General features: G+C 48.3%; 1 protein-coding gene across 1 annotated transcript in view; it reads right to left on the bottom strand.

The window, feature by feature from the left end:
* The window catches only part of NRDC (nardilysin convertase), a 2150332-nt gene that overhangs the window by 1151790 nt on the left and 971095 nt on the right, over positions 1-27447 (bottom strand). Inside the window, exons 7-8 of the mRNA XM_078670713.1 lie at positions 9918-10013; positions 8017-8139 (exon numbers count right to left, since the gene is read on the bottom strand). Coding sequence (XP_078526839.1) covers positions 8017-8139; positions 9918-10013 — 219 coding nt within the window. The remainder of the gene's footprint in view (positions 1-8016; positions 8140-9917; positions 10014-27447) is intronic.

Raw genomic sequence — 27447 nt, 5'->3', positions numbered from 1 at the left:
AAGCGTTCCATGAGCACACACAGGCCACAGCCGCTTTTTCAGTACGGCGGGCTGTGCCTAATAATGCTGGCGGTGCAAACAGGTGGTCGGGGCATGGCCATTGTCCTGGGGGCTGCTCCAGGAGGCGTTGCGGGCTCGCTTTTCCCCGCTGAAGAGAGAGAGGGGCACGCTGTGGCTCCTTCAGGACACTGCTGGTAGGACGCTCCTCGCAGGACACCGAGAGAAGGTGCACAAGTGGCGGGGTTTGCAGTTAGCAATTTTTCTGCAGCGCCAGCGCGTGGGGTGTCACGGGTAGGTTGCTGCGGGGGCATGTGCAGAGGGACAGCCGTAGGGCCTTACCTCTGGATGTTAAAATCTTTGTCCGGTTGTATTCCGCCCGACTCCCCCTAATCGCGCTGGCAGCAGGTGTGATACAGGGTGACTCTGGCTCCCAGATAGCAGCAGGGCGGCTTATCGACCTTGAAGTTCCCATGGCTGCTGCTTTGCATGCGTACAAAACAGGCCTTCCTAGCGCTGCGGGCTGTACTCTGCTTTTCCGGCACTAGATGCATAGGTGCACAAGTGTGTTCCACATATGCCACTGCAGTAGCAATTTTTCTGCAGCACCAGCGCGTGGGGTGTCACGGGTAGGTTGCTGCGGAGGCATGTGCAGAGGGACAGCCGTAGGGCCTTACCTCTGGATGTTAAAATATTTGTCCGGTTGTATTCCGCCCGACTCCCCCTAATCGCGCTGGCAGCAGGTGTGATACAGGGTGACTCTGGCTCCCAGATAGCAGCAGGGCGGCTTATCGACCTTGAAGTTCCCATGGCTGCTGCTTTGCATGCGTACAAAACAGGCCTTCCTAGCGCTGCGGGCTGTACTCTGCTTTTCCGGCGCTAGATGCATAGGTGCACAAGTGTGTTCCACATATGCCACTGCAGTAGCAATTTTTCTGCAGCGCCAGCGCGTGGGGTGTCACGGGTAGGTTGCTGCGGGGGCATGTGCAGAGGGACAGCCGTAGGGCCTTACCTCTCGATGTTAAAATCTTTGTCCGGTTGTATTCCGCCCGACTCACCCTAATCGCGCTGGCAGCAGGTGTGATACAGGGTGACTCTGGCTCCCAGATAGCAGCAGGGCGGCTTATCGACCTTGAAGTTCCCATGGCTGCTGCTTTGCATGCGTACAAAACAGGCCTTCCTAGCGCTGCGGGCTGTACTCTGCTTTTCCGGCGCTAGATGCATAGGTGCACAAGTGTGTTCCACATATGCCACTGCAGTAAAGATAACAATGTTTGCTACGAGCCTAATTTGCACTTTATTATGCCGTCGCTGTCTCCTTTCCCAACACTTCCAGAAACTATTCAAACTTATCATACTCGCCCAGACTGCTTGGCTCCCTTCGTTTTCTGATAAAAAAGCGTGAATATAGTACAATTAGCTTACCCTTTGTGATAATCTAAAACATCTTTCGACAAAATGGAGCTGCTTTAGTTTTTTTTGCTTGCTTTGGTGCATTTAATAAATGTATTTACTTATTTTAAAAATATGTTTACAATTTGCTGTTATGGAAATTGAAGTAGAGGATGTGGCATAATAGCCAAAGCCGCTGACTTTAGTGCTGGGGAACAAAGTCCGCATTTCGGGGTCAGCTCAACATCTTGTTTTTTAAATGGCTACTGCATCATGACGTACACGTCATCACACTGGTGTCACTGGAGCGTCTTGACAGATACATGCACATGTGAGATGGAGACGCCAGATACATGCACATGTGAGATGGTGACGCCAGATACATGCACATGTGAGATGGTGACGCCAGATACATGCACATGTGAGATGGTGACGCCAGATACATGCGAGATGGTGACGCCAGATACATGCACATGCGAGATGGTGACGCCAGATACATGCACATGCGAGATGGTGACGCCAGATACATGCACATGCGAGATGGTGACGCCACATACATGCACATGCGAGATGGTGACGCCACATACATGCACATGCGAGATGGGCATGTGCTTATTTTCTTTGTTTTTTGCACGGTTTTTGGAAATGCCTCTCGTCATTGGAAAACAAGCACTTTTTTTATTTTTCCTCAGTCACAACAACATAGGCGAAACAATTGACAGAGCTAGAGATCGAGTTGTGCCTTTGGCTTAACCTATTGCACTTGCCAATTATTCATATTACTGCTGCCAAGAAGGACCACGTGAAGTGTGATAAGTTCAGCCAGTTCAGCCCTTTTTTTATACAACAGCTCTTTGCATGCTGCGATTTATTAACCTATACTTACGCTGTTAACAGTGAAACTACAAGTCCCAGCATGCAGTGTGCTTTTGACTGTAAAGCTAGACCTGGCTGAGACCTCATATGTGATATTGGGCAACATTATAGCTGTGTTGACCTCAGAATGAAGGTGACGCATACAGTGTTAGTATGCAGATTACCACGTATGAACACGAATTTTGCTTTATTGCCAAATTTAAGCACCCTCAACTTCATCTTTGACTCTTCAATCTGGGTCACCCTCACACACCCTCTCACACCCTCACCCTCACACCCCCACATCCTCACCCTCACACCCCCTCAACCTCACACCCCCTCAACCTCACACCCCTCAACCTCACACCCCTCAACCTCACACCCCCTCACCCTCACATACCCTCATCCTCAAACCCCCACAAACCCCCTCACACACACCCTCACCCTTACCCTCACCCTCACCCTCACCCTCACACCCCCTCACCCTTACCCTCACCATCACAAACTCACCCTCTCTCACCCTCACACACACTCTCACCCCCCTCACCCTCACTCCCCCTCTTCCCCTCTCACCCTCGCACCCCCCTCACCCTCACACACCCCCTCACACACCCTCTCACCCCCCTCACCCTCACTTACCCTCTCACCCTCACTTACCCTCTCACCCTCACTTACCCTCTCACCCTCACACACCCTCTCACCCTCACACACCCTCTCACCCTCACACACCCTCACACACCCTCTCACCCTCACACACCCTCACACACCCCCTCACCCACCCTTTCACCCTCACACACCCCTACACCCTCACACACCCCTTCACCCTCACACACCCCTTCACCCGCACACACACCCTCAGCCGCACACACCCCCTCACCCTCACACACCCCCTCACCCTCTCACAACCCCCTCACACCCCCTCATCCTCACCCTCACACCCCCTCAGCCTCGCATCCCCTCACCCACCCTCACACCCCCTCACCCCCTCACCCTCACACCCCCTCACCCCCACCCCCTCACACCCCCCCACACCCTCACACACCCCCTTGCAACCCTAACGCCCCCTCACTCACCCTCACTCACCCTCACACACCCTCACACACCCTCACACACCCTCATACACCCTCACACACCCTCACTCATCCTCACTCATCCCCACAACCCACACCCCCTCACACTCACCCCCGCACCCCCTCACCTCACACCCCCTCACCCTCACACCCCCTCCCCTCACCCTCACACCCCCTCACCCTCACACCCCCTCACACCCTCAGACCCCCTCACCCTCTCAGACCCCCTCACCCTCACACACCCCCTCACCCTCACACACCCCCTCACCCACCCCCTCACCCTCACTCACACTCTCACCCATGCTCACCCACCCTTTCACCCTCACTCGCCCTCACCCTCACTCGCCCTCACCCTCACACAACCTCACCCACCCCTTCAGCCTCACACACACCATCACTCTCACACACACCATCACTCTCACACACACCCTCACTCTCACACACACCCTCACTCTCACACACACCCTCACTCTCACACACACCCTTACCCTCACATACCCTCTCACACACCCTCACCCTCACACACCCTCACCCTCTCACACCCCCTCACCCTCACCCTCTCACACCCCCTCACCCTCACCCTCTCACACCCCCTCACCCACTCACACCCCCTCACCCTCACCCTCTCACACCCCCTCACACACCCTCACCCTTGCACGCCCTCACTCACACACTCGCACTTTCACACACCCTCACTCTCACACACCCTCACACCCTCACTCTCACACACCCTCGCTCTCACACACCCTCGCTCTCACACACCCTCGCTCTCACACACCCTCGCTCTCACACACCCTCGCTCTCACACACCCTCGCTCTCACACACCCTCACTCTCACACACCCTCACTCTCACACACCCTCACTCTCACACACCCTCACTCTCACACACCCTCACTCTCACACACCCTCACTCTCACACACCCTCACTCTCACACACCCTCACTCTCACACACCCTCACTCTCACACACACCCTCACCCTCTCACATACCTCTACCACTCTACCGCCCTCACTCTACCACTCTACCGCCCTCACTCTACCACTCTATCGCCCTCACCCTTACCCTCACCCTCACACCCCCTCACCCTTACCCTCACAAACTCACCCTCTCTCACCCTCACACACACTCTCACCCCCTCTCACCCTCACATCCCCTCTTCCCCTCTCACCCTCGCACCCCCCTAACCCCCACACACACCCTCACACACCCTCTCACCCCCCTCACCCACCTGCTCACCCTCACTTACCCTCTCACTCACACTTACCCTCTCACCCTCACACACCCTCTCACCCTCACACACCCTCTCACCCTCACACACCCTCTCACCCTCACACACCCTCTCACCCTCACACACCCTCTCACCCTCACACACCCCCTCACCCTCACACACCCCCTCACCCTCACCCTCACACAACCCCTCACCCTCACACACCCCCTCACCCACCTTTTCACCCTCACACACCCCTTCACCCTCACACACTCCTTCACCCGCACACACACCCTCACCCACACACACCCCCTCACCCTCACACACCCCCTCACCCTCACACACACCCTCACCCTCACACACCCCCTCACCCTCACACACCCCCTCACCCTCCCTCTCACACCCCCTCACCCCCTCACATCCCCTCATCCTCACCCTCACACCCCTCAGCCTCGCATCCCCTCACCCACCCTCACACCCCCTCACCCTCACCCCCACACACCACCACACCCTCACACACCCCCTTGCAACCCTCACGCCCCCTCACACACCCTCACACACCCTCACTCATCCCCACAACCCACACCCCCTCACACTCACCCTCACACCCCCTCACCTCACACCCCCTCACCTCACACCCCCTCACCCCCCTCACCACCCCCTCACCCTCACACCCCCTCACCTTCACACCCCCTCATCCTCCATCACACCCTCAGACCCCCTCACCCTCACACACCCCCTCACCCTCACACACCCCCTCACCCTCACACACCCCCTCACCCTCACTCACCCCCTCACCCATGCTCACCCACCCTTTCACCCTCACTCGCCCTCACCCTCACTCACCCTCATACAACCTCACCCACCCCTTCACCCTCACACACACCATCACTCTCACACACACCCTCACTCTCACACACACCATCACTCTCACACACACCCTCACACACACCCTTACCCTCACACACCCTCACCCGCACACACCCTCACCCGCACACACCCCCTCACCCTCACCCTCTCACACACCCTCCACCCTCTCACACCCCCTCACCCTCACCCTTGCACGCCCTCACTCACACGCTCTCACACACCCTCGCTCTCACACACCCTCGCTCTCACACACCCTCACACACCCTCGCTCTCACACACCCTCACCCTCTCACATACCTCTACCACTCTATCGCACTCACTCTACCACTCTACCGCCCTCACTCTACCACTCTACCGCCCTCACTCTACCACTCTACCGCCCTCACTCTACCACTCTACCGCCCTCACTCTACCACTCTACCGCCCTCACTCTACCACTCTACCGCCCTCACTCTACCACTCTACCGCCCTCACTCTACCACTCTACCGCCCTCACTCTACCGCCCTCACTCTACCACTCTACCGCCCTCACTCTACCACTCTACCGCCCTCACTCTACCACTCTACCGCCCTCACTCTACCACTCTACCGCCCTCACTCTACCACTCTACCGCCCTCACTCTACCGCCCTCACTCTACCGCCCTCACTCTACCGCCCTCACTCTACCGCCCTCACTCTACCGCCCTCACTCTACCGCCCTCACTCTACCGCCCTCACTCTACCGCCCTCACTCTACCGCCCTCACTCTACCGCCCTCACTCTACCGCCCTCACTCTACCGCCCTCACTCTACCGCCCTCACTCTACCGCCCTCACTCTACCGCCCTCACTCACTCTACCGCCCTCACTCACTCTACCGCCCTCACTCACTCTACCGCCCTCACTCACTCTACCGCCCTCACTCACTCTACCGCCCTCACTCACTCTACCGCCCTCACTCACTCTACCGCCCTCACTCACTCTACCGCCCTCACTCACTCTACCGCCCTCACTCACTCCACCGCCCTCACTCACTCCACCGCCCTCACTCACTCCACCGCCCTCACTCACTCCACCGCCCTCACTCACTCCACCGCCCTCACTCACTCCACCGCCCTCACTCACTCCACCGCCCTCACTCACTCTACCGTACTCAGGGGCACCACAGCATCACTCAGGGGCACCACAGCATCAATATGCGCTACCACAGCATCACTAAACGCCACAGCATCACTCGTTGCCACCACAGTATCAATCTGTGCAACCATTCAACATCAACTGGTTCAAATATGTTCTCTCAATGTTTCAAGCTTTATTACAAATGTCACAAAGATGTTAAGATTTCACTTCTGTTCTTGGATTTTCGTCACAATAAAATACACTGAACATAATCCTCACAAAAGTTATTTACAAAAGTTTAAGCTATTGCCATTATAAATTACAATAACTTTTTATTTAAGTATTATGTATTTAAAAAAATTAAAAGCCATTGTTATTTGTAATATCAATACATCTAAGTCACGTAAATACAAAACATGTTGCATTACAAATGCTATAGGTGTCACATTTGCAAAAGATAAAAGTATTGGCATTGTAAATGACAAAGCTATTAATTTCGCTATTTTCAAAACCAACACATAAATAAAAGAATTGTCATTTACAAGACCAATAGCTCAAAATTTCATAATGCGAGACCTATTGCATTGCAAATGCTTGTCTTATAATGCTTCCAAACTGTGGAACTCACTCCCTTTGGAAATTCGTGCTCAGCCCAATCTAGCCTCCTTCCGTAAACTCCTAAAAACCTGGCTGTTCCCCTAATTCTCCTCATGTGTCCACGCCTGTTATCATCAGCGCTGGGACGCTCACGGGCAGCCATGCGCTCTAGAAATCCGTAAACATAAACATACAAAACCATACGACCCATCCAAAGCTAGTTGTCTTGGAGGAAGGAAAGTCTGTTTTATTTGGGCCACAACTGACAAATTGTTAGATTTCCCAATGTTTTTTGTTTCTATTAAATAAAACTTGAGAACCCTTCTCCTGTCTAGCACATAATATTATCTCTCCAAAAGAAAAGTAACTTTTTACCAGATAGTAGACAAATAGATCACCTCCAGCTGGGCAAGTCCTCAAGGCTCACTTACATTTACGGAAAACTGTGAACTGTTCTTGGATGCAGAGCCCCCCCACCACCCCCCCACCCCCTTCCCCCCAACTATGGCTGCATGCAGAAATGACGGAAAGATCATTTTCCAGGAAAAGATCACACGTGCTTTATGAATAGGTTTAAAGGGGAGGGGGGAGGAGGTATCAATGTTGCCACAACATATTTTTGCCAGCCATGGAGAGAATGGCCACTTCATAGGAGGGAATACTCTATTAATATTCTCGAAGAAATCCTTTATCACAAGAACGATTAACAAAAGAGATCTAGGAGAAAAATTTCTGTGGGATGCAATTGTACAGCAGTAAGACAAAAACTGCAGCAAGGTAAACCTTGTGTGCCCTATTCAGCCGAATGAAGAGAAAAGCTAATAAAATCGACATCATAAGTAGTAGCTGTGCATAAGGCAGTCTATTTAATCTAAAATGCAAGTATTTCAGTAGTCATATTTGAGAGAATTAAAAACATTTAAGATTACCTATTGATTGTACTACTAATGTCATGTAATGGGCAGAATAATGCGTCATCCAAAACTGCCTCAGCCTCTTGTAAGTGTCAATATTCCTCTCCTTTGGTTCATATTTAAGAGTTTGAGCATTTCCTGTTGATGTTAAAAATGAAGGCAGATTGTTAAAATGGCTAACTTTTATAAACAATGTTGCTAATCACAGGGTTTTAAAAGAAATCAATGTAAGTTAACAAGTTACATACTTAATAGTACCCTCCCACCAGGCGATTACGGATTCAGAATGCCAGGCCAGGAAATTTCCCCCAGAGATAGTGTGAAAACAGGAGAAGGGGGAATGTGAAAGACGACAGAGGCCGTAAACTTGCATGCATGCCAAGATTTGTAAAAACATAAGTAGATTTTGAAGAACAAAAGAAACGAGTTTGATTAGTTGCAGCTGACTTGCACCACAATTAGCAATCTTTTAGGAAGGAGAAGGAAACGCAGTAGTAGAGCTATATGAATACTGGGAAGAGATGTCATAATGCTCCCTTCTAAAGAAGGCGGGTTGCAATAAAAGAGGGTTAGGTTTGTGGCGATGTGCGCAGGCAAGAATGAGGACTGGGTGGAGAGTGTTCCATTTCTGCCAGCCAAGTATCTACCAATCCTTTGCAGCTTCACCTAGGGCAGCAAGCAATCTTACCCAACACTAGCGATAATGTCACATGTACCGCATCATGTGTTTTCCATTTTTTTTAGAGAGGAAAGGAAAGACCCAGTAATCAACTGTTAAATGTAACACCTGCACAATGTCTTTGTTCCATCTATCATGTCCTGCTACAATGAGAGTGCTGGCAACGTCTGCATAACGTTTGTACTTCCTGGAAACCACGGCTGACGTTTGCTCCATCTTCCGACAGACCTCAATGAGACACACTCCACACTTAAAAGACCTGAACCAAGTTCGCCCATGCAAACCCTCAACTCTGGGTACCACTCGGCCATCCATGGTAGACACACTAGAGAAACAATTGATCATGTCAAAATAAGAGGTGGTGCCTATATAACATATCTTAACGCTGTTCTATTACTCCACAGCAAAGATCTTACATCCGCTGTTACCCTGATAGTGAATTATAGATATGTCCTAAGCTCCCTACCAAACCACTGGCTTTTGGGCGATATTCTATAGGAAGTACACAATTGATTTCAAACCTCTTCACCAACTGTTTATCATCAGCTGTCAACACAGCCTCTGAATAACCTTCTCGTAAGAAAACAAAAAAACTAAAATGGCATCAGTCACCTCTTTCATACTAATGTTGCACAGTCCACTAGTATTACGGGGCATTTTGTCACAATACAAACTATCAAATCCCTCAGTCACCCTCAAACTCACCGTTTGCTCTAAGCCACCAGTAACACTTAACCATTCTCTGCATAGCTTCTATGCTCTTCCTTTGTGGGCCATTCCTCTTGTTCTTAACCCAATATGTACTGCCAGCTTAACCAATCTCCACACAACTTTACCACAACATGAAGCAAAGTAGGTCAGAGGAATACCACAACTTTTCAAAGACTTTGTAAATCTATGCAATCGGATTTTCATGTGTTTCTGTGCTGAAGGGGACACAGCCTAGGATTGGGCTGGAGTATTCCCTGTGGGGCAAGGCCACGGCTGATTTGCAAAAGGCAGACTGTAGTGGTCCAGTGAGCAAAACACCTAACAAAATCTACTGACAGTAGAGCGACTCAGTGTAATATTCAGGGGCAAGTTTAATTCCCTTCATCACTATTCGCTTTGATAATGCTTCGGGTAAGCAGAACTTCTGAACGAAGGTAAACTACCATGGCACATCACCTTATATGCTACACACAAATACTTTATGCTCTCCAACAAGGTCATCATATCATTACTATTATATACTTACCCCAAAAAAATTTGCCCATAGGATGACCAGGCTTGGCAAGGCTACCAAACAACATTTCTTTTCGGTTTGAATCAGATGGTCTTGCAATTTGGTACTCTGTAAGCAACAAAGTTTATTTTAGCAAAGAGGTACATAAGAATATAGTTCGTCACGGTGGACATATTCTCTTTATATAGCACAAGTCTCCAAAATGCATATTTTGACATTCCGACCTACAACAAATAAATGAACAAGTTACTTACATTGGGTAACGCCCTTTTTAGGAGAGTATCTAGCCGCAGATTCCTCCCATTTTTATTAATATTCCCCAGGCATCAGACTGGATCCAGAAACTTTTCCATAGAACCTCGGCGCGCCCAAGGGGGTGCTGTACGTTTCCACACTGATGTCATTTTGTTCTGGAAATGATGTAAAGGCCTCAGATGCAGAACTCCAAAATCAAACTGATAGACCAGTGGGTAGATTACTAGAATTGGGATATTGTAAATGGGTAGAGTCCATCCACAGAATGGGGAGAAAGGGATGGTCGGGGCAGAATCTGCAGCTAGATAGTCTCTACCAGACAGAGCGTTACTGAAGGAAAGTAACTGTTGTCCTGATGGAGACCGGAAGCCACATATTCTTCACCTTTTCGATACATACTAAAGCAGTACCTAAGTGGGGGTAGGCTGTGAATGGACTCAAATCACAAAGCCCTGCAGGGATCGAGTGAGGAAAGTGGCCTACTCAGCGACTTGGATGGCCAGACAATACTGCTTCATGAACGTATGGAGGGACTCCCACGTAGCTGCCTGGCAGATGTTTAAAACAGGAAACAGGGACTCAACGTACTTACACAGCAGTAGCAGCCTTCTGAAGGCTGCTGCTTTGCCAATGCATACAAAATCTTAATGCAGAGCGCGATCCAGCATGAGTGGGTATGCTTCTGCTCAGCCTTGCCTTTTTAGCGCTCCAGCAAGCCCTACCAAGAGCTGATCACCCACCCGTGGCCTAGGTATGATCGATGTAGAAGCAATGTGCTCTTTTGGGGTCCAATCAATGGACCCCATCGTCCTCCTTAGAGAGGTGAGGCGGAGCATAGAACGCTAGCCGGTTGATGGTTTGACTGGAGTCAAAACTTTCAGTAGAAAGGATGCCCTAATTCGCAGAACCAGCTTATAGGGGAAGGGGGTGGTGAATAGTGGATAAACAATGAGGAAATGGGGTGTATTACATGGTGGTGCTGTGTGGAGTCACCGTGTAATACACTAACAACTCCTTTGGGATCAGTCAATTTTCGTTTTTCAAACTTAGCTCCACCATGGGTAGCTGTGGCTCTGAGCAGTCAGACTTTCACAAAGGAAAAAGTAGCAATCAAACACACGTTACAACGCCTATCTGTACAAATTAAGAGTTCTGTGCACCTGCTTCCGGCACTTGCTGTCATTAAGCGCCACTGGTATCCAGAGTAAGCAAAGTCTTTTAGAAGGTGAAGGTGCACCAGAAATTAAGTCAAAAATCGTATACTTTAGTCCATTAATTCGCTTTATTAATGACAGGAGTAATAACGGCCATTAGCCAAGCGTCTCGTTCCCTTGACCAAAGGAACTTCATCAGGGATCAATAAGTCAAGTAGAATGTTCTTTACTTTCTTCCGTGATTGCAACACACAAACTTTGTAGCTGGCACACTTGCCGTTGTCGGGATACAGAAGACCCCGAAAGCCAGGACTCAATTTGATTGACCCTTATTGTGGGTTGATTTCCTGAGATTCTACATCTTTGTTGCAATCACGGAAGAAAGTACAGAACATTCTACTTTACTTATTGAGCCCTGATGAAGTTCCTTTGGTCAAAGGAACGAAACTCATTGGCTGATGGCCGTTTTTACTCCTGTCACTAATAAAGCGAACTAATGGGCTAAAGTATACAAATTTGACTTCATTTCTGGTGCACCTACCACTTCTAAAATACAAAGGAAAAAGTAGATAGCATTTAAACTGCACCAAAACAACTGAGAAGAAAGAAACACAACACTCAAGAAATCTGACACCCATTTATAAAAATAGCCTATATATTTATGGACACCAAAATGAAAAATATCCACTGGAGGGTTCAAGAGATATGGATTTTATAATGAATAATAAATCAAGACTTTTCAGTTAACTGCAAACAAGCACTGGCAAATTCAATGAATTTGAAACTTTGTCAAGAAAACTATGTTGAGATGTAATGTGGTTACTTAGAGTTCCTTTGACGAACTCCGGCAGGGAATCAGTTACCTTGCCAGTCCATTTCCAGTGTGAGCGCCAATGACTTCTATGGAGTGGTTCTGATTTAATGGATAGAAGATGATGAAGGCGTTCAGTTCTTGGAGTCAGCAGAAGTCCAGTTGCCATTAGGCTACCAGTTGCAAGGCACAGTGGTATCAGCGGTTTCCTTCTCTTGGCGATAACTCTCTTTCAGGGCCATCAAGCAGAACTCAGACAACTCTTCCGTGTATCCAGCAGATTCAGGTGCAACTTATGAGCATCAGGTCCTGGTCTCTTAGGCTACATAGGGGCTACACAAGGCAGGCTACTTCAGCTTTTGTGGCTCTGTGCTGCAAACAGAAAGTCAGCTAACTGACTCCTAGAGGCCCCGCTCAGGGGGAGGCAACTTCTCCACAAGCAGGACTGAGCAAGCACAGTCCTTTTCTTTGCTGGCCCAAGGTGCAGCAGGGCAGTCCTTCCACCCTCTTCTCCAGGCCAACAAGATCTCAGTTCAAGGGTGCCGTGCTGTCCTTTTATGCCCAGAATAAAACCCTCAAGGGAGGTCACGGTCACTAGCCGATGGGCTACAAGGTTCCTTCCTGCCCAATGACAACTTCCTGTGAAGTGTGGCATCTAGCTATCCCAGATGGTTCTATTTTGCCCACTTTCAAAAATGCAGTACCCCTCTCTTGTCCTCAGGTGCTCGGTAACCCCCAGAATTTCTGCCCCTCTGTACCCCATGCCAATCTGTCTACCAAAAATAAAAAGCAGCCCCTGTAGAGTGTTCGCTATTTGACCGTCAAAGGCGACTTCAGCTTTGAAGCCCACCTTTTGGGCTAACACTCCATGTGGTTTACTTTCAGAAGGGAGTAACACCTCCAACGGCAGACCTCTATTGTTACATGTTCTGGGAGCCACTGACATGTCTCCCTAGGCGGGGGTAGGCTGTCTCGTGGCTAGCCGCGGCAAATGGCCATTGGAAAACTAGGCCAATACAGTACCAACTTTCTAAAAGTTGCATGTGACAACTTACATTAATTTCGACATGAGCATCAAGTCACGCTTAATGTAAAGAGTCGTATGACACCTTGAAATACCAACTTTGGTAGTCCATTCAGAAGTTAGCAGAGCTGAGTTGTCCTCCTGCAACTCTGTACTCGCCAATGGTTCTACAAGTCTCTGACAGTAAAAACAGCAATAGGGGTTTTTTACAGTCAGAACATGTAAAAAACGTTATACTTTCTAGTATGTTGCACCCTGCATTAGGACTCTACAGCCCTGCTGTAGAGATGACTTACACACATTAAAAAAGGAGTTTGTGGTTTTGCAATTGCTAAAAAATGGCAACGCCAAGTTAGAGGTTTAAAACTACCCTTTCAGTCTGCAGTGGCAGACCAGGAGCATGTTTTACATTGTCATACTCAGGGTGGCACAACAAGTGCTGCAGTCCTTGCAGGGATACTAACTTAAAGGCCCTAGGTACCCCTTGTACCACATACTAGGGACTTAATAGTAAGTTAACTTAGAGCAATTGCATGCAGGCCAATCAAACATACCTGTTTACGGATCAGGGCACTGGCAATGAGGTATGGTTAGCAGCCTTCAGGGCACACTCCGAGTCGAATAACAAGCAGCGTTAAACTAAAACTTTGGAGGAGTCAATACAGTAAAAGGCATTTCCTTACAAACAAAGAGCCTGTAGCTCATTCACACACTGTGCTGAGGTGATGGCAACGAAGCTCACGGTTTTAAAATAAGGTTCCAATGGGGCTCCTCAAAGGAGAAGGGGGGGGAACGTATGCAGCAGCCCTTTCAAAAACCTCTAAGAAACAACAACCAATTGCCAATACTGCAATTTACTCATAACAACGAATGAACCAAGAAGAACAGAAGTGAAACTAGTTCTTCAAATCAATTATTCATTTGAATTACCCAACATTATTTGGGCGACAACTTTTCTTCATTATCAAACAATTAGCAATAAATACACAGGAGAGAAAAAGGAAAAGAATCCTTCCTAAAAATATTTACACTCAAGGAAAAGAATCCTTCCTAAAAATATTTTCACTCACGTGTGGCTAACATTCAATCAAGCATTCACTCATGAAACCTCATTCATACTCATATGTATGCTTCTTTCAGACTTCGTGAAAAAGATTGGAAGAAGAACAAGCATTTACAATGCAATGGTTTCGCCTTTTGAAAAGTTTGAGCTATTGGCATTGTAAATGACAAAATTTGTATTTATGTGTTGGTTTTGAAAACAGATAAATAAATGGCATTGTCATTTACAATGCCAATAGTTTAATCTCTGGCAAATGCCACACAAAACACACAGACCCACACACAGACCCACACACACCAACAGAGCCCCCCGAACACACACACACAGAGAGAGCCACACACACACACACAGAGCCACACACACACACAGACCCACACACACAGAGCCACACACACACAGACCCCCCACACAAACACACAGACCCACACACACACAGACCCACACACACACTGTTTACAGACACCAAAGAAGGCCCAGCGTCCCCCTGGGTGGGAATACGCAGAGGTTCTTCCCGCTCTCTTGTTCCCCCAGGAGCATCTGTTAGTTTACAACCACCATGCTGTTACATGCTCCTGCCACTCATGTCTCCACAGTTCCAATTAGCTGATTTGGGCAGCGCCAGCCAGACAGTTCTTGATGTTATTGACTTTTTGTTCTAGTTTATGATGAATACATTGGCTACTCCTTTACGAGACAAAGTGATTAAGGTCCTATCCTTTCCTTATTTCCTTTTAATTGATACCCCACTATACCCTCCATAGGAGCAGTGTGAACTGCTACCAAACTTTAATTCATGTCAATACATTGAGTTGTGTTCGTTCACCCACTGCATGAAAATGATTAGTACTGTATCCTGTCCCATATGTAGAGGATTCTTGATTAAAAATGCCAAAAAATACATTTTTAAAAATCAGTGTGGCGCTTTGCCAATGCTTGTTGGTGGTGTTTTTGTATTGTGCAAGGTCGATGACAATAGCAACGGTCTCCAGGCTGATTCTATGATTCGGTTCTTTGGCGCGTCTATTTCAGAGAGCTGTTGAACCAGCCAGTGTAATCCATGCTGCTGAGGGCACCCTAGGGAGACTGAAAGGCTGGTGTTATTGACAATGTGTGACGCCTTCTGGAGCGGTGGGGTGTGACAGTGCTGACATGTGCTACTGTGAGACAGAAGCAGCCAGCCAGCTAATACGTTCGTGTTATCATGGTCATGATCCATGCTTGTTAGTGATTAAAGAACAAGTATGAATTTAATATACTTCTAAACTCTTATCCTGACTTGGATTTGCCCAAGAGCTTCACAAAGGCAATCTCTTTTCGGCAGAAAAGCCAGTGATTAACTCTGCCCCAGCCCTTCCAACCTTATGGCGACAGTGGCCTGCTGAAAAGTCATAAAAAGTGACTGACCCGGTTCCATTTCTGCCAGCCTCTCAAGGGTGTCAGGCTTTTTAAAAAGTCTACAATTTACCATTTTCGGTCGGTCCGCCATTGAGCCGACAGGAGTGCGGCGCATGAACGGGCAACACATTTAAAATACATATTTCAGACTCTCGATTTCCTGCTAGAAAGCTGCATTTATTGCCCCAGCTGTACTCGTGTGGTCTTAAGTCCTTATGTATAGCAACTGGTTCTTTTGTAAAGCGCTCTGACACATTCGGGTAATGTTCGCGCTATAGAAAATCGCATTAGATAAAAAAAATTAATTTAAAAAAAGAGCGGCATCAGCCCGCCAGGTAACTAAAGTCTGACGTCTAGCTCTAGTCATTCCATCTCAGAGCCCTGCTTTCATTTTCCATGAAAATCTTGCGATGCTTCGAGCCAGCGTGTGTTAAGTAGGTGCATGCCAACACGGGGCATATCAGATTCTTCGCAGCCTGGCACCAACACTTGGGTGGGGCGCATGAGCTCATTGAAAATCCACTGAACTAGGCAAGCCTGGGAACTGAAGGCAGGGCCTATGGGGGCAGGGACAGGGGTGTAGCTTTGCCACGTGACACCGAGGGTCGGAGATGCAATCGTGGACCCAAGTTCAACGCACCTAATGCATTATGGGAGTGGTAGTTTTAATTCATGACTCTTACGCATATTTTATTTAAGTAGTACAATAAACATAAAAGTTCTGTCTACCGACAGGGCTTATTGTACTAAATGGTCGTAAGGTTCACTGGGTCACCCCATTAGATTGCAATGGTACTGTACATTAAAGTGACACAGTACAAAAGCTTTCCAAAGTGGGAGCGCAGAAGCGGAATCAAGCCACCCCCGTTACCGTGGACTCATCCGGTAATCCTCGCGCGGCGCTCGCTATCTTCAATCAATGCCTCTCTATTTTCATCACAGGTATTTACTTCCTCCCACATACAGTGTAATCTGCGGATCACTGTTTGTGGAGGGTGACGCAATCAGGCACTCCCTGCGAGCCTGCCACACCACACCACACGTTATCACGCGATACACATAACCAGTGCTGAACAGCAGGCACAGCCCAGCGGGAATCCACCGGGGGCAGAGAAGGAATTCAATATCACGCCAGAGTAGAGGAGCAAAAAAGCATGTGAAAGACACCTGGCCTTACTAGAGACTGGGCGTTAATTGAGACTGGAACTTACTAGAGACTTGACCGAGCCTAACTAGAGATCTAACCTAAAGAGGAACTTAATCCTACTAGAGACTGGGTATTAGTAGAGCCTGGGCATTAGCAGAGCCTGGGCATTAGTAGAGACTGACCATTAGTAGAGACCGGGCATTAGCAGAGACTGGGCATTAACAAAGTCTGGGCATTAGTAGAGAACGGGCATTAGCAGTGACTGGGCATTAACAGAGCTGGGCATTAGTAGAGACCAGGTTATACTAGACACGGACAACGGGAGGGGGGACGGGCTCACGGACAGCGGGAGGGGGGACGGGCTCACGGACAGCGGGAGGGGGGACGGGCTCACGGACAGCGGGAGGGGGGACGGGCTCACGGACAGCGGGAGGGGGGACGGGCTCACGGACAGCGGGAGGGGGGACGGGCACACGGACAGCGGGAGGGGGGACGGGCACACGGACAGCGGGAGGGGGGACGGGCACACGGACAGCGGGAGGGGGGACGGGCACACGGACAGCGGGAGGGGGGACGGGCACACGGACAGCGGGAGGGGGACGGGCACACGGACAGCAGGAGGGGGACGGGATCACGGACAGTGGGAGGGGGGGAAGGGGAAACACGGACAGCGGGAGGAGGGGCGGGAACGGGCTCACGGACAGCGGGAGGTGGGGGCGGGAACGGGATAAAAAAAGTAGTAAAATATGCCGCTTACCTGCTAGCAACTCTTGGAAAGTGAAATTGCGCAGCCCACCCCTGCAAGCACACGTTGGAAATGAAACCAACATGCCGAGACAAAAAAAAAAAAAAATAACATCCGCCCACCGCCGGAATGACGGCTCAAAGGGGCGGGATGAGAAAAATTCGATGGAACGCCCATAAATCGCCTCGCACAATGACGGACGCCTCTCTCTTCCAAAGGCGAGCCTCCATTTATGGAGCTAGCCAATGGAAGACAGAGGCGGGACAAAGCCCCATACTATTCTCAAAAGATTTCGCCTGCGCGAACGCTGCTGCGCAGCGGATCGCCAGGCGAAACCTAAAAAGGGGATAGAAAAAAGAAGCAAATCAAAAATGTATCAATAACTGTGTTCAACTCAACTGGTGTTAGTCAAAAAGTACACTTAAAGCAGACTTGAAAAGGAACAATTGCTAATTTATACAGTAGGCCATCTGAATATATTCTTGGTTCATTTGTTGTTATGAGTAAATTGCAGTATTGGCAATTGGTTGTTGTTTCTTAGAGTTCAAGGCTTGGCCTTACTGCAAATTAGCCAAACCCTTTCTTCGTTTCACGCTTTCAAAAACCTCATCACAGCTGGTGATTTAAACAGGGAAGGCTGATCTGGAAATCGCAGAGGCCTAAATGGGCGAAAGATAACCTTTAACAGTGCCCAAAGCACGGTCTTACCAGGCGAAGGATGGAACAATCAGGGTATCAGACAGTTATGCCTCGAGGGGATCAATCTGACTTGTGGGGCATCAAACCACAAACGTATCCCAGTGACAGGCATATGTAGTCTTTTTTGAGAGACACCTGGTTGCCAAGATGACAATCACTACCTCAGGAGGGAGATCAAAGGCATTAAGCTGGTGCCGCTCATTCTCCATGCGTGAAGGAATAGATTGTCATTGGAGAGGTGGAGAAGCCAACCTATCTGCTGAGACAGCAGCTCTTCCCGGAGTGGCAGCCTCATCAAAGGGCAGATGCACAAGCCCAGGAGCTCTGGACACCACTCTCTCCATACCCATGCCGGAGCCGCTAAGATGACTTGGGCATGGTTGGTCTTGACCTTCTTGAAAACATGGAGCAGAAGTGGTATCAGCAGAAAGGCGTACCAGAGTCCTGAGTTCTATTTGAGGCAGAACATGTCTCCAAGCAAGAGACGCCTTGTAAACTACAACATATAAAGGCTGGTGTAACGTGTTGTCAGAGGTGGCAAACAGATCGAGCCAAAGTTCTCTCTATTCTCGAAGAGACTGTGCACCACCTCTGGATGTAACTGCCAGCCATGATCCGTTAGACGCCAACAGCTGAGTTTGTCTTCCCTCATGCTCAATGAACCTGTCAGGTGGTTCACCATTGGTGTTCCTGCCATTTCCAGAGGTGTAAGGCCTCTTGGCACAGGACCTTTAATTATTGGCCTAACGACCCCGCCGAAACCTCTTACTCCAAGGATTTCACTGACCTCATGATTAGCCTCAACTTCGTACCTCACATTCATAGCCCCACTCATATTCATGGTCATGCACTGGACCAAATCTGGGCCCTAAATGTCCCTACAACGCCCCCCACCATCTCTCCCTGCCCTTGGTCGGACCATTCTCTCATTTCCTTTTCCCTTGCACTATCCCCTGAGGTTAAGCCCCCGCTCCCCAATAACACCTGGATCAGGAAATGGGGCAAAGCCGATATGCCGTCCCTCTGCTCGTCCTTGTCCGAGTCCAGCCCTGACCTCTCAGGCCTTGCAGCCTCAGACCAATTGGAATCCATCAATAATTGGCTGATTCAATCGGGCGACGAATTCGCTCCCCTGAGGCGGATTACGGTTAAGCGAGCCCATGCAGCTAATAGGTGGTTCCACTCTGACCTTAAGGTGAAAAAACTAGCTGCACGGAGAGCTGAGAGAGCTTGGAGGAGAGCCTATAGCCCTTTACTGAAATCCACATACCATTCTGCCTTACAGACTTACAAAAAAGGCATTCTTGAGGCTAAGACAGAATACTACTCAGGAAGGATTTTAGCGGCAGAGTCCCAATCCAAAGAGATCTTTGCTGCCGTCCATGAACTGGCAGCATCCGATAGAGTGACGACAACAGTCCCTCCCTCTCAACATCTCTGCGATTCGCTAAATGAATTTTTCATCGAGAAGGTCGCACAGATAAAAATTAATATACCACCTCCTTCGCTAACCTTTGTTAACCCGCCCCTCCCCCCTCTACTTCCAAACTGGCTAGCATTCCTCTGCTGACCAAGGACTCACTCCTCCCTCTGCTTCGACGGGTGAAGTCGGGCTCCCCCTTGGATTTTGGTCCTGCCCATGTTTTAAGAGAGATCTTCTTGGCCTGTCCTACCCCTCCCCTCACGTTTCTTAACGACTCACTAAGCAATGGTGTGGTTCCCTCCTCTCACAAATCAGCAGTCATCATCCCGATCTTAAAAAAAACTGGCGCTGATCCCTTGTCCCCAGCTAATTACCGCCCCATCTCCCTCCTGCCCTATTTGGGAAAGGTCTTAGAAACCCACGTCACTAGTACCTTGAGCACTTATGTGGAGGCAAATCATTGCCTCTCCCCTTGCCAGGCGGGCTTCCGACCTCTACACTCCACAGAGAAGGTAGTGATCTCAGTGATGGACGGACTCCGCGAGGGTATTGACAACCTCCCGCAAGCCCTTGTTCTCTTGGACCTGTCCGCCGCTTTTGACACGGTGGATCATTCCATTCTTCTCACTCGTGTCAGGGCGGCGGGCATAGAGGGCTCTGCCCTCTCCTGGCTCAATTCCTTCCTGTGTGACAGGGCACAGGCTGTTCATCTCGCTGGTTTTACTGCCTCCTCACGAAAGGTGGAATGCGGCGTCCCTCAGGGCTCTTCCTTATCCCCTCTTTGTTTAATTTATACATCTATCCCCTCATTTTTTCATTGCAGCAGCTCGAGGTGACGGTGTTTAATTACGCCAATGACCTCCAGCTTATCTTTAATCTCTCTCACTCCCCCTCCTCTGTTCAGAATTTTCAAACCGTTATGTTATTCATCCAAGATTGGATGAACTGCAACCACCTTAAACTCAACCCTGACAAGACAGAGCTGGTCTTGACAGGAGGTGGTTGCAGCCCCTGGTCCCCCTCGTTTTGGCCCCCTTCACTTGGTGTCCCCCCCTCCCGGTTCCTAAAGTTAAAACCCTTGGGATCTTTCTCAATTCCCAACTATCTGTAAACCCCCAGGTCAGTTCGGTGGTTTCCTCTTGCTTTTTTTCCCTCCGGATAATTAGGAAGATATCTCGCTTCTTCTCCCTCCCGGCACTGAAAATAATTGTGATGGCAATGGTGCTCTCGCGCCTTGATTATGGGAACATAATCTATAACGGCGCACCGGCCTATGCCATACACCGATTGCAGCTAGTGCAAAATCAGGCTGCCCGCCTGATCCATGGGCTGCCCAAATTCCATCGAGCAACCCCACTGCTGAAATCATTGCACTGGCTACCTGTGAGGGAGCGGGCCTTATTTAAACTAGGTTGCCTCACCTTCCAGGCTAGGATGGGCACTGCCCCCGAGTTTATATGCTCAGCCATCAAACCCTACCTGCCGGGCAGAGAACTCCGCTCTACCCACATGGCACTCCTGGTCACACCTCGCTTTAAGAAAAAGAAAGCAAGTGGGGCGAAATTTGCGGTCCTTGCACCTGTCTTCTGGAACTCCCTCCCCATGACACTCAGATCCGCAACCTCCTATTTGGAGTTCCGGAAGAATCTAAAAACCTTCCTTTTTTCCAGAGCTTTTGCTGCCTAACCTGCCCCTCTTGCTGCTGTTGCTAGTAGTAGCTCCTATAGCGCCATGAAACCGCTCGGTATAAGCACGCTAAATACATGCTTTTAAATTCAAATTCAAATGATTCCTCCCCGCTTTGTTTGTTTCAGTACCACATGGTTGTGGCGATGTCTTCGACCACTAGTACCAGCATCGCCTTGATAGATGACTGGAATTCTTTCAGCACCAAGTGGATGGCCCCCAGTTCCAGAAGTTTGATATGGAGCCGGGACACTGCAAGAGACCTCTGATCTCCACCTCCCCAAGTGGCCGACCAAGCCCAGAAGTGGCACATCGGTCACTATTGCCTGCTCTGGGTAGGCAAGAGAAAGGGGTCTGCCGCTGGCCCAATCGCAGTCCTTAGCCACCACTACTGATCTTTCAGTCTCCTCTGAAATCTGAATGTGGGTGGAGAGATCACATTGATGCTGGGCACACTGGGGCTTCAGATCGCACTGCAGAGCCCACATGTGCCACCTGCGTGCTCGACCAGCAGTATGTAGGATTTTGGAGGCCATCAGTTCCAGCAGCCTCTGAGTCAACCTCACTGACATCCAGGACCAAAGCTGAAACATCAGGATCATAGCCTGAATGATCTGGACTCTATTTCCCGGAGCGAAGGCATGAAACCAAACAGTTTCTAGAATGACTCTGATAAAGGGGAGGATCTAAGATGGAGTCAAGTGTGACTTTGGCACATTAATAGTGAACCCCAAAGATGATAGGAGGTTCGCTGCAGTCTGAAGGTGAGTCGGCCTTCAACAGCAGGTAGAGGAAGATTGGCACCCATGACATCCAAAGGTGTGCTGCCATCACTGTTGTGAACACTTGAGCTGCGCTGGTGAGACCCAAGGGGGGTACTGCAAACTGAAAATGCTCCTCTTCCACACCGAACTGCTGGTAGCGCTGATGGGATGGAAGGACGGGAATATGGAAATAGGTGTCCTGCAGGTCCAACACCACCACTCAGTCTCCATGGTCAAGAGCAAACAAAACCTGGCCCAGGGTGAGCATTCTGAATTTCTCCTTCCGAGGGAAAGCATTGAGATGGTACAGCTCTAGAACAGGCCAGACAACTCCATTCTTAATGGGCACCAGAAAGTAGCAGGAATAACAACCATGTCCTATTTCTGGTGCAAGCACCCTCTCAACGGCAACTTTGCAGCAAAATGGTGACATCTGTCAGTCACCGGGTGGCATAACTTTTGTAGACAATCTGCAGGACCCACCTGTACGAAGTGATCACTTGCCAACCAGGATAGAATTGGTGGATTCAACCTCCCATCGGGTGGTAATGACCCTGTAAAGGGGGGTGGACAGATCAGCAACAAGGTGATGGATTATGGCGATTAGCCTCGTAACTGGGATTGGGGGGGTGGGGAGGGGGGTGTCAAGGAAGACTTAGCCCAAGCCCCTAGGAAGGTTATCAGTCAAGACTTCAATGAAAAGGAGGAAGGGCTCAGAAGTTGTCTGGCCCAGTTGCAGGACCGCAGTCAATAAGTTTGTTTTCACTCACATGGTAGGGAGCTAGAGGTCAAGGACTTTGGTCACCCTGTGCATAACCATAGGATAGGAGGTAGATTCTTCCGTGGCTGCATCCGAAGTGGAAAAAAGAGCTGTCTTTAGGGAGGTATCCAGCCCATTAGCCTCCTGCAAGTCCTCATACCAATTGTCATTGGTAAAGGGCTGAGCTAACTCATCACCCAGGTGAGAGTTGTTAATTTGAGTCGGTCCCAAAAAGGGACTGCAAAGAATGTTGCCTGCCTTGTGGTAATGGGAGTGCTGTAATGGGCGCCTCGGTCGGATTCAGGCATGACGTCGGTTGTCTAAGTCGGACCGGTGCAGAGGACAGTTGGGGGCGCTTCTTCAAGCAGACAGGTCAGCATTGACGGACCCTTGTCTGCCGTGGGTATAGACGCCGATGTGGAAATGGAGCAGGAGATGAGGGCAGAAGAGGCTCGCGGAGTAAAGCAGGCACAGAGTGAGAACCCGCCAGCGGTAGTCCAGGTGGAAGGCCTCGCTGCTCCGTGTGGCCCGAAGGCACACCAGAGATTAGTCTGTAGAGGTCCGAAGGATCCGAGCATAGCTAAGTGCAAGTCTTCGATATGGCATGGCTGAAAACCCAAGAAACTTAACTTGTGCCAGATCTAGCTGCGGAATTGACTCCAACGTTGACCAACTTCGAGAGATGGAGCAAGACGGACCCACACACTTTATCAGGGGAGTAGAACTCGTATGACAAAGCGGAACTACGCTTGGACTGCTTATGTTTTTTGGGCTTACCGTACTTGGAGCGCAGCAAAGACTGGCTCTAGAATGGCTCGGTCGATTTCGGAATCGAGCCTTGGACTTAGAGCGGTGCCAAAACTGCATCTTCTTTATCTTGCATTCCAGGATGGCCTTCTGGCTCATCGACCAGTAGTCTTTGCAGGTCTTGGAGTTCATAACCAGACTCTACACACCATAGGCAAACCTGATGTGAATCTGTCACCAACATCTGCTTCCGACAGTTCTTATAGGGTTTAAAACCTTTTATCTTAAGGGGTGGCATACCTTGCACACTGGAGAAAAATCGTAAAGGAAGGGTCTCTGAGAGACAAAAAAAGTTCCAGATCCAGGTCTGGTAGAGCAGAAAGAAGGATACTGACATAAACACGTGGGAGTGGCACCTACAAATGCCTTCACATCATTCCTGGAGCAGAACGACATCAGTACAGAGTCGCACGGCACAACCTTTCATCGTGCGAAGTACATGGAAACGTTTCCGGATCAAGTTTGATGCCTGGTGTTAGGATGGAAGAACAAGTTACTTACCTTCGGTAACACCATATCTGGGTAGGGACTCTAACTAGAATGGTCCACTGCCTGTTGAGGTTTCATATTAACCCTAAAGGACCCGACAGCACCCTCTGTTCCCTTTTAATAAGCAACAAATAATATTTGCCTTAGGGCTGTCTTTTTAGATCCATAGTACACAACAACAACGAGATCAAGTCAAAATCTAATGACAAAAGAGAAGAACTAGTACAAGGCCTTTTTCCCCAAAATTTGGGACAAATAGGAGACAGAGAAGCTTAGGAAATGAGGGACTAAAAAGTGAACTCCAAAGACTAGAGAGACTTAAAAAACAGGAGATGACAACGGTGGTGGGATGAGACCACCCTCCAAAAATATCTAGATAATAAAAAAAATCCCTAGGGGTCTCAGAATATTAATATTCCCCACATTTGAGGATTTAGACGACGAATCTTTAAAAGAATGGGAAGACAACTTGCTAAATGCATCAGCCATTATGATACTCATTGTAATTAAACATAAAGACAAAAAAAGTTAAAAAGGCTACAAATGGACAGACGGACTGGAAAAGGAAATTGACACCTCAGATCTCAAAGAGGTGAAGAAAAAAATGAGATCTTTCATAAAGTAATTGAAACCCATCAGATATACATGCATGACAAGAAGCTTAGAAAGATTAAGTGGGATGACACAGACTACAGAGAAGGAAGAATATATACATTTGCCCAAACATATGACAATGTAAAAACACCAGGGGAGGGAAACAGAAACAGCGAAGAGATAAACGAGTCAGTCTCACCCAGTAGTAGCTCACTGACTTAACTAGAGAGCATCACCTTAATTGAGGGAGCTGCACTGATATCCATCCCATAAAGTACATCTACTTTTTTAGTGGAGATGGAGAGACTACGTTTGGGAAACAGAACGGTAAAAAGAGAACAAAGATGAGATGGGGAGGGAGGAGATGGAAAGAAAGAAAAGCAAAAGAAAACAACACTGGTGTGACGACACGCTAAAAAATGACCTAGTGACGGAAACAAGGGTGCTTAAAATTGCCCACACAAATGAAATTGTGATTGTATCTAGTCGCACTTTAACTTCACCCGAAAATGAGGTGCTGAGGAAGGTTCTAGAAAACGAGGCAGAATCACAGACTCACGACAAATCAGAACATATCCAGTTCGAGAAAAGTGGGTACCACGACACTGGGGAAAGTTCCAGACCACATTATCCCTCGTTCCAAAGGAAGCCTAAATAAAAAAGCAGACTCCTGGACCCGGCCTATAGAAGGTTCCAAACCCCGAACCTCAGAAGAGAAGAAAAGTAAGATAAGACTATCAGCCTGGCGTACGAGAATAATTCAAAGGTTAATATTGAACTAGCCACCTGTTCGGAAAAGAAAGGAGATCACTCCCAGGGTGCGACATCAATCCACACACCTTATATAAAGAAGGATATCAAATATTGAAAACGGTGACCCCAAAGAACTGTCTTGTCCTGAAGAAGGTTTTATGGTATCCATAGTTTTAACACCGAAACGCGTCAACGCACTGGTTTGAATATAGAATCCAAGTAGAGCCCAGGAAACAACAGATATTCATGAATTTTTGATACTGTAGCTCCTACAAGAAAATATTGAAAGGCGATTGGATCAGGTTACTGCGTAGCAAGAGTATTCTAAGCTACTGATAGAAGGGGGAATGTTTCGATTTAATAATGTATTGTGATTATGTGATGAATAGGTTCTTGTCAATGTGTTTAATCTAATTTGCCTGTAATTGATGAGATATTGTGTATACTCGTTTCAAATGCCATACACTGTAAATTTCTAATGTTTTTAATTATTTATGTTTTCAGGAAGTCTTTTCTGAAATTTTAATTTATGAGGGGAGGATAGTTTTTTCTTCCTTTTATGAAAAATAAAAAGATTGTAAACGTTACATTTTAGTGTGGGAATTATAAATTTTTTATTTTAACAATGGTGATTTGGATGAATGAGAGAAATAAGATATATTAGGGTGAACTAAAGAGTAGTGTCTCCAGGGATTTTTCACTGACTTTCATACGTTTACACGGTTACTGAAATTAAAAGATTTCTTTAAGAAAAACCCTATGCCGCCACTGCCTGTTCCTCAACTGAACTATCCATCAACACATACAATATCTGACCTCCATGATCTGCAATTGTTGATGTCATTACCAGACGATGTGATGTAAACACTGACACACTTGAGGATGACCTTGACATCATTGAGGATGTACACATAAATAGTGGTCTCAAATCACGCTCAAAATTCTCACCTTCAGATCCCCAAAGAACATTGACCGCTTTAGGGAAAAGGTTCCAAAAGACATATATGAAATGATGGGAACAGCACCACAGAGACACAAGAGTAATAATCTCACACGGATAGAGAGAACAGCACTCCATAATCGGAGTATGGATTACACAATTGTAATTAGGGAGGCTGATAAGGGGGAAATGTAGTGATCATGGATAATAAAAGATTACATGGGGAAAGAGGCAAATATCAGATACCAGCTGCTACGCGCGTGTCATGGAAAACCCCATGAAAGCACTCACTATTCATATAAATATGAAACTTATTCAATGACGTGATCGAGGTCGCATCCCAGAGGAAGAATATACATTCCTATCATTTAAGGATCCTCACCACCCATGCATCTATGTTTCACCTTAAATCCATAAGTGGGAACTTTCCCCCCGGAGGGACCCATATTATCTGGCATTGCCTTCCCCACTGAACATATTTCTGAGTATGTTCACGTCTTGTTACAAACATATGTCCACAACCTACCCGATTACATACAGGATAGCAAGGACATATTGCACACATTTGAAGACGTGGCATTGTCAGAAGCCCTGATGTTTGTGACTATGGATGTGACAGGCTATACACCTGCATCCAAAAACACTAAGCCCATGGCTGTTGAATCCTTCCTTCGCAACAAGACTGCAGATCATCTTTACCACACAGAGATGTTGATTGAAATGATTGAATTTGTCTCAAATAACGTTTTATCTCCATGATGGCAACTGGTAACACCAGAAACAGGGCACGGCTATGGGTTCCAGATTTGATTCCTTGTATGCCGGCCTCTTAATAGGGTGGTGGAAGCGTGAACACGCATGGGGCCGATATCCCTCACCCTGGATAGATGCCGTAGTTTTTTGGGGAAGGTATATAGACAATATCGTCATACTCTGGAAAGGCATTGTGGACAACTTACTGACTTCCAGTCTTTCCTAAATGAAAACCCCGATAACATCAGATTGACTATCAAACATAGCAGGGAGCAGATTG

This window comes from Lissotriton helveticus, chromosome 1_2, assembly GCF_964261635.1.
Source record: "Lissotriton helveticus chromosome 1_2, aLisHel1.1, whole genome shotgun sequence".
NCBI lineage: Eukaryota > Metazoa > Chordata > Amphibia > Caudata > Salamandridae > Lissotriton > Lissotriton helveticus.
Note: the sequence above shows the minus strand (reverse complement) of the source record. Positions and strands in the feature narration are given on the sequence as shown.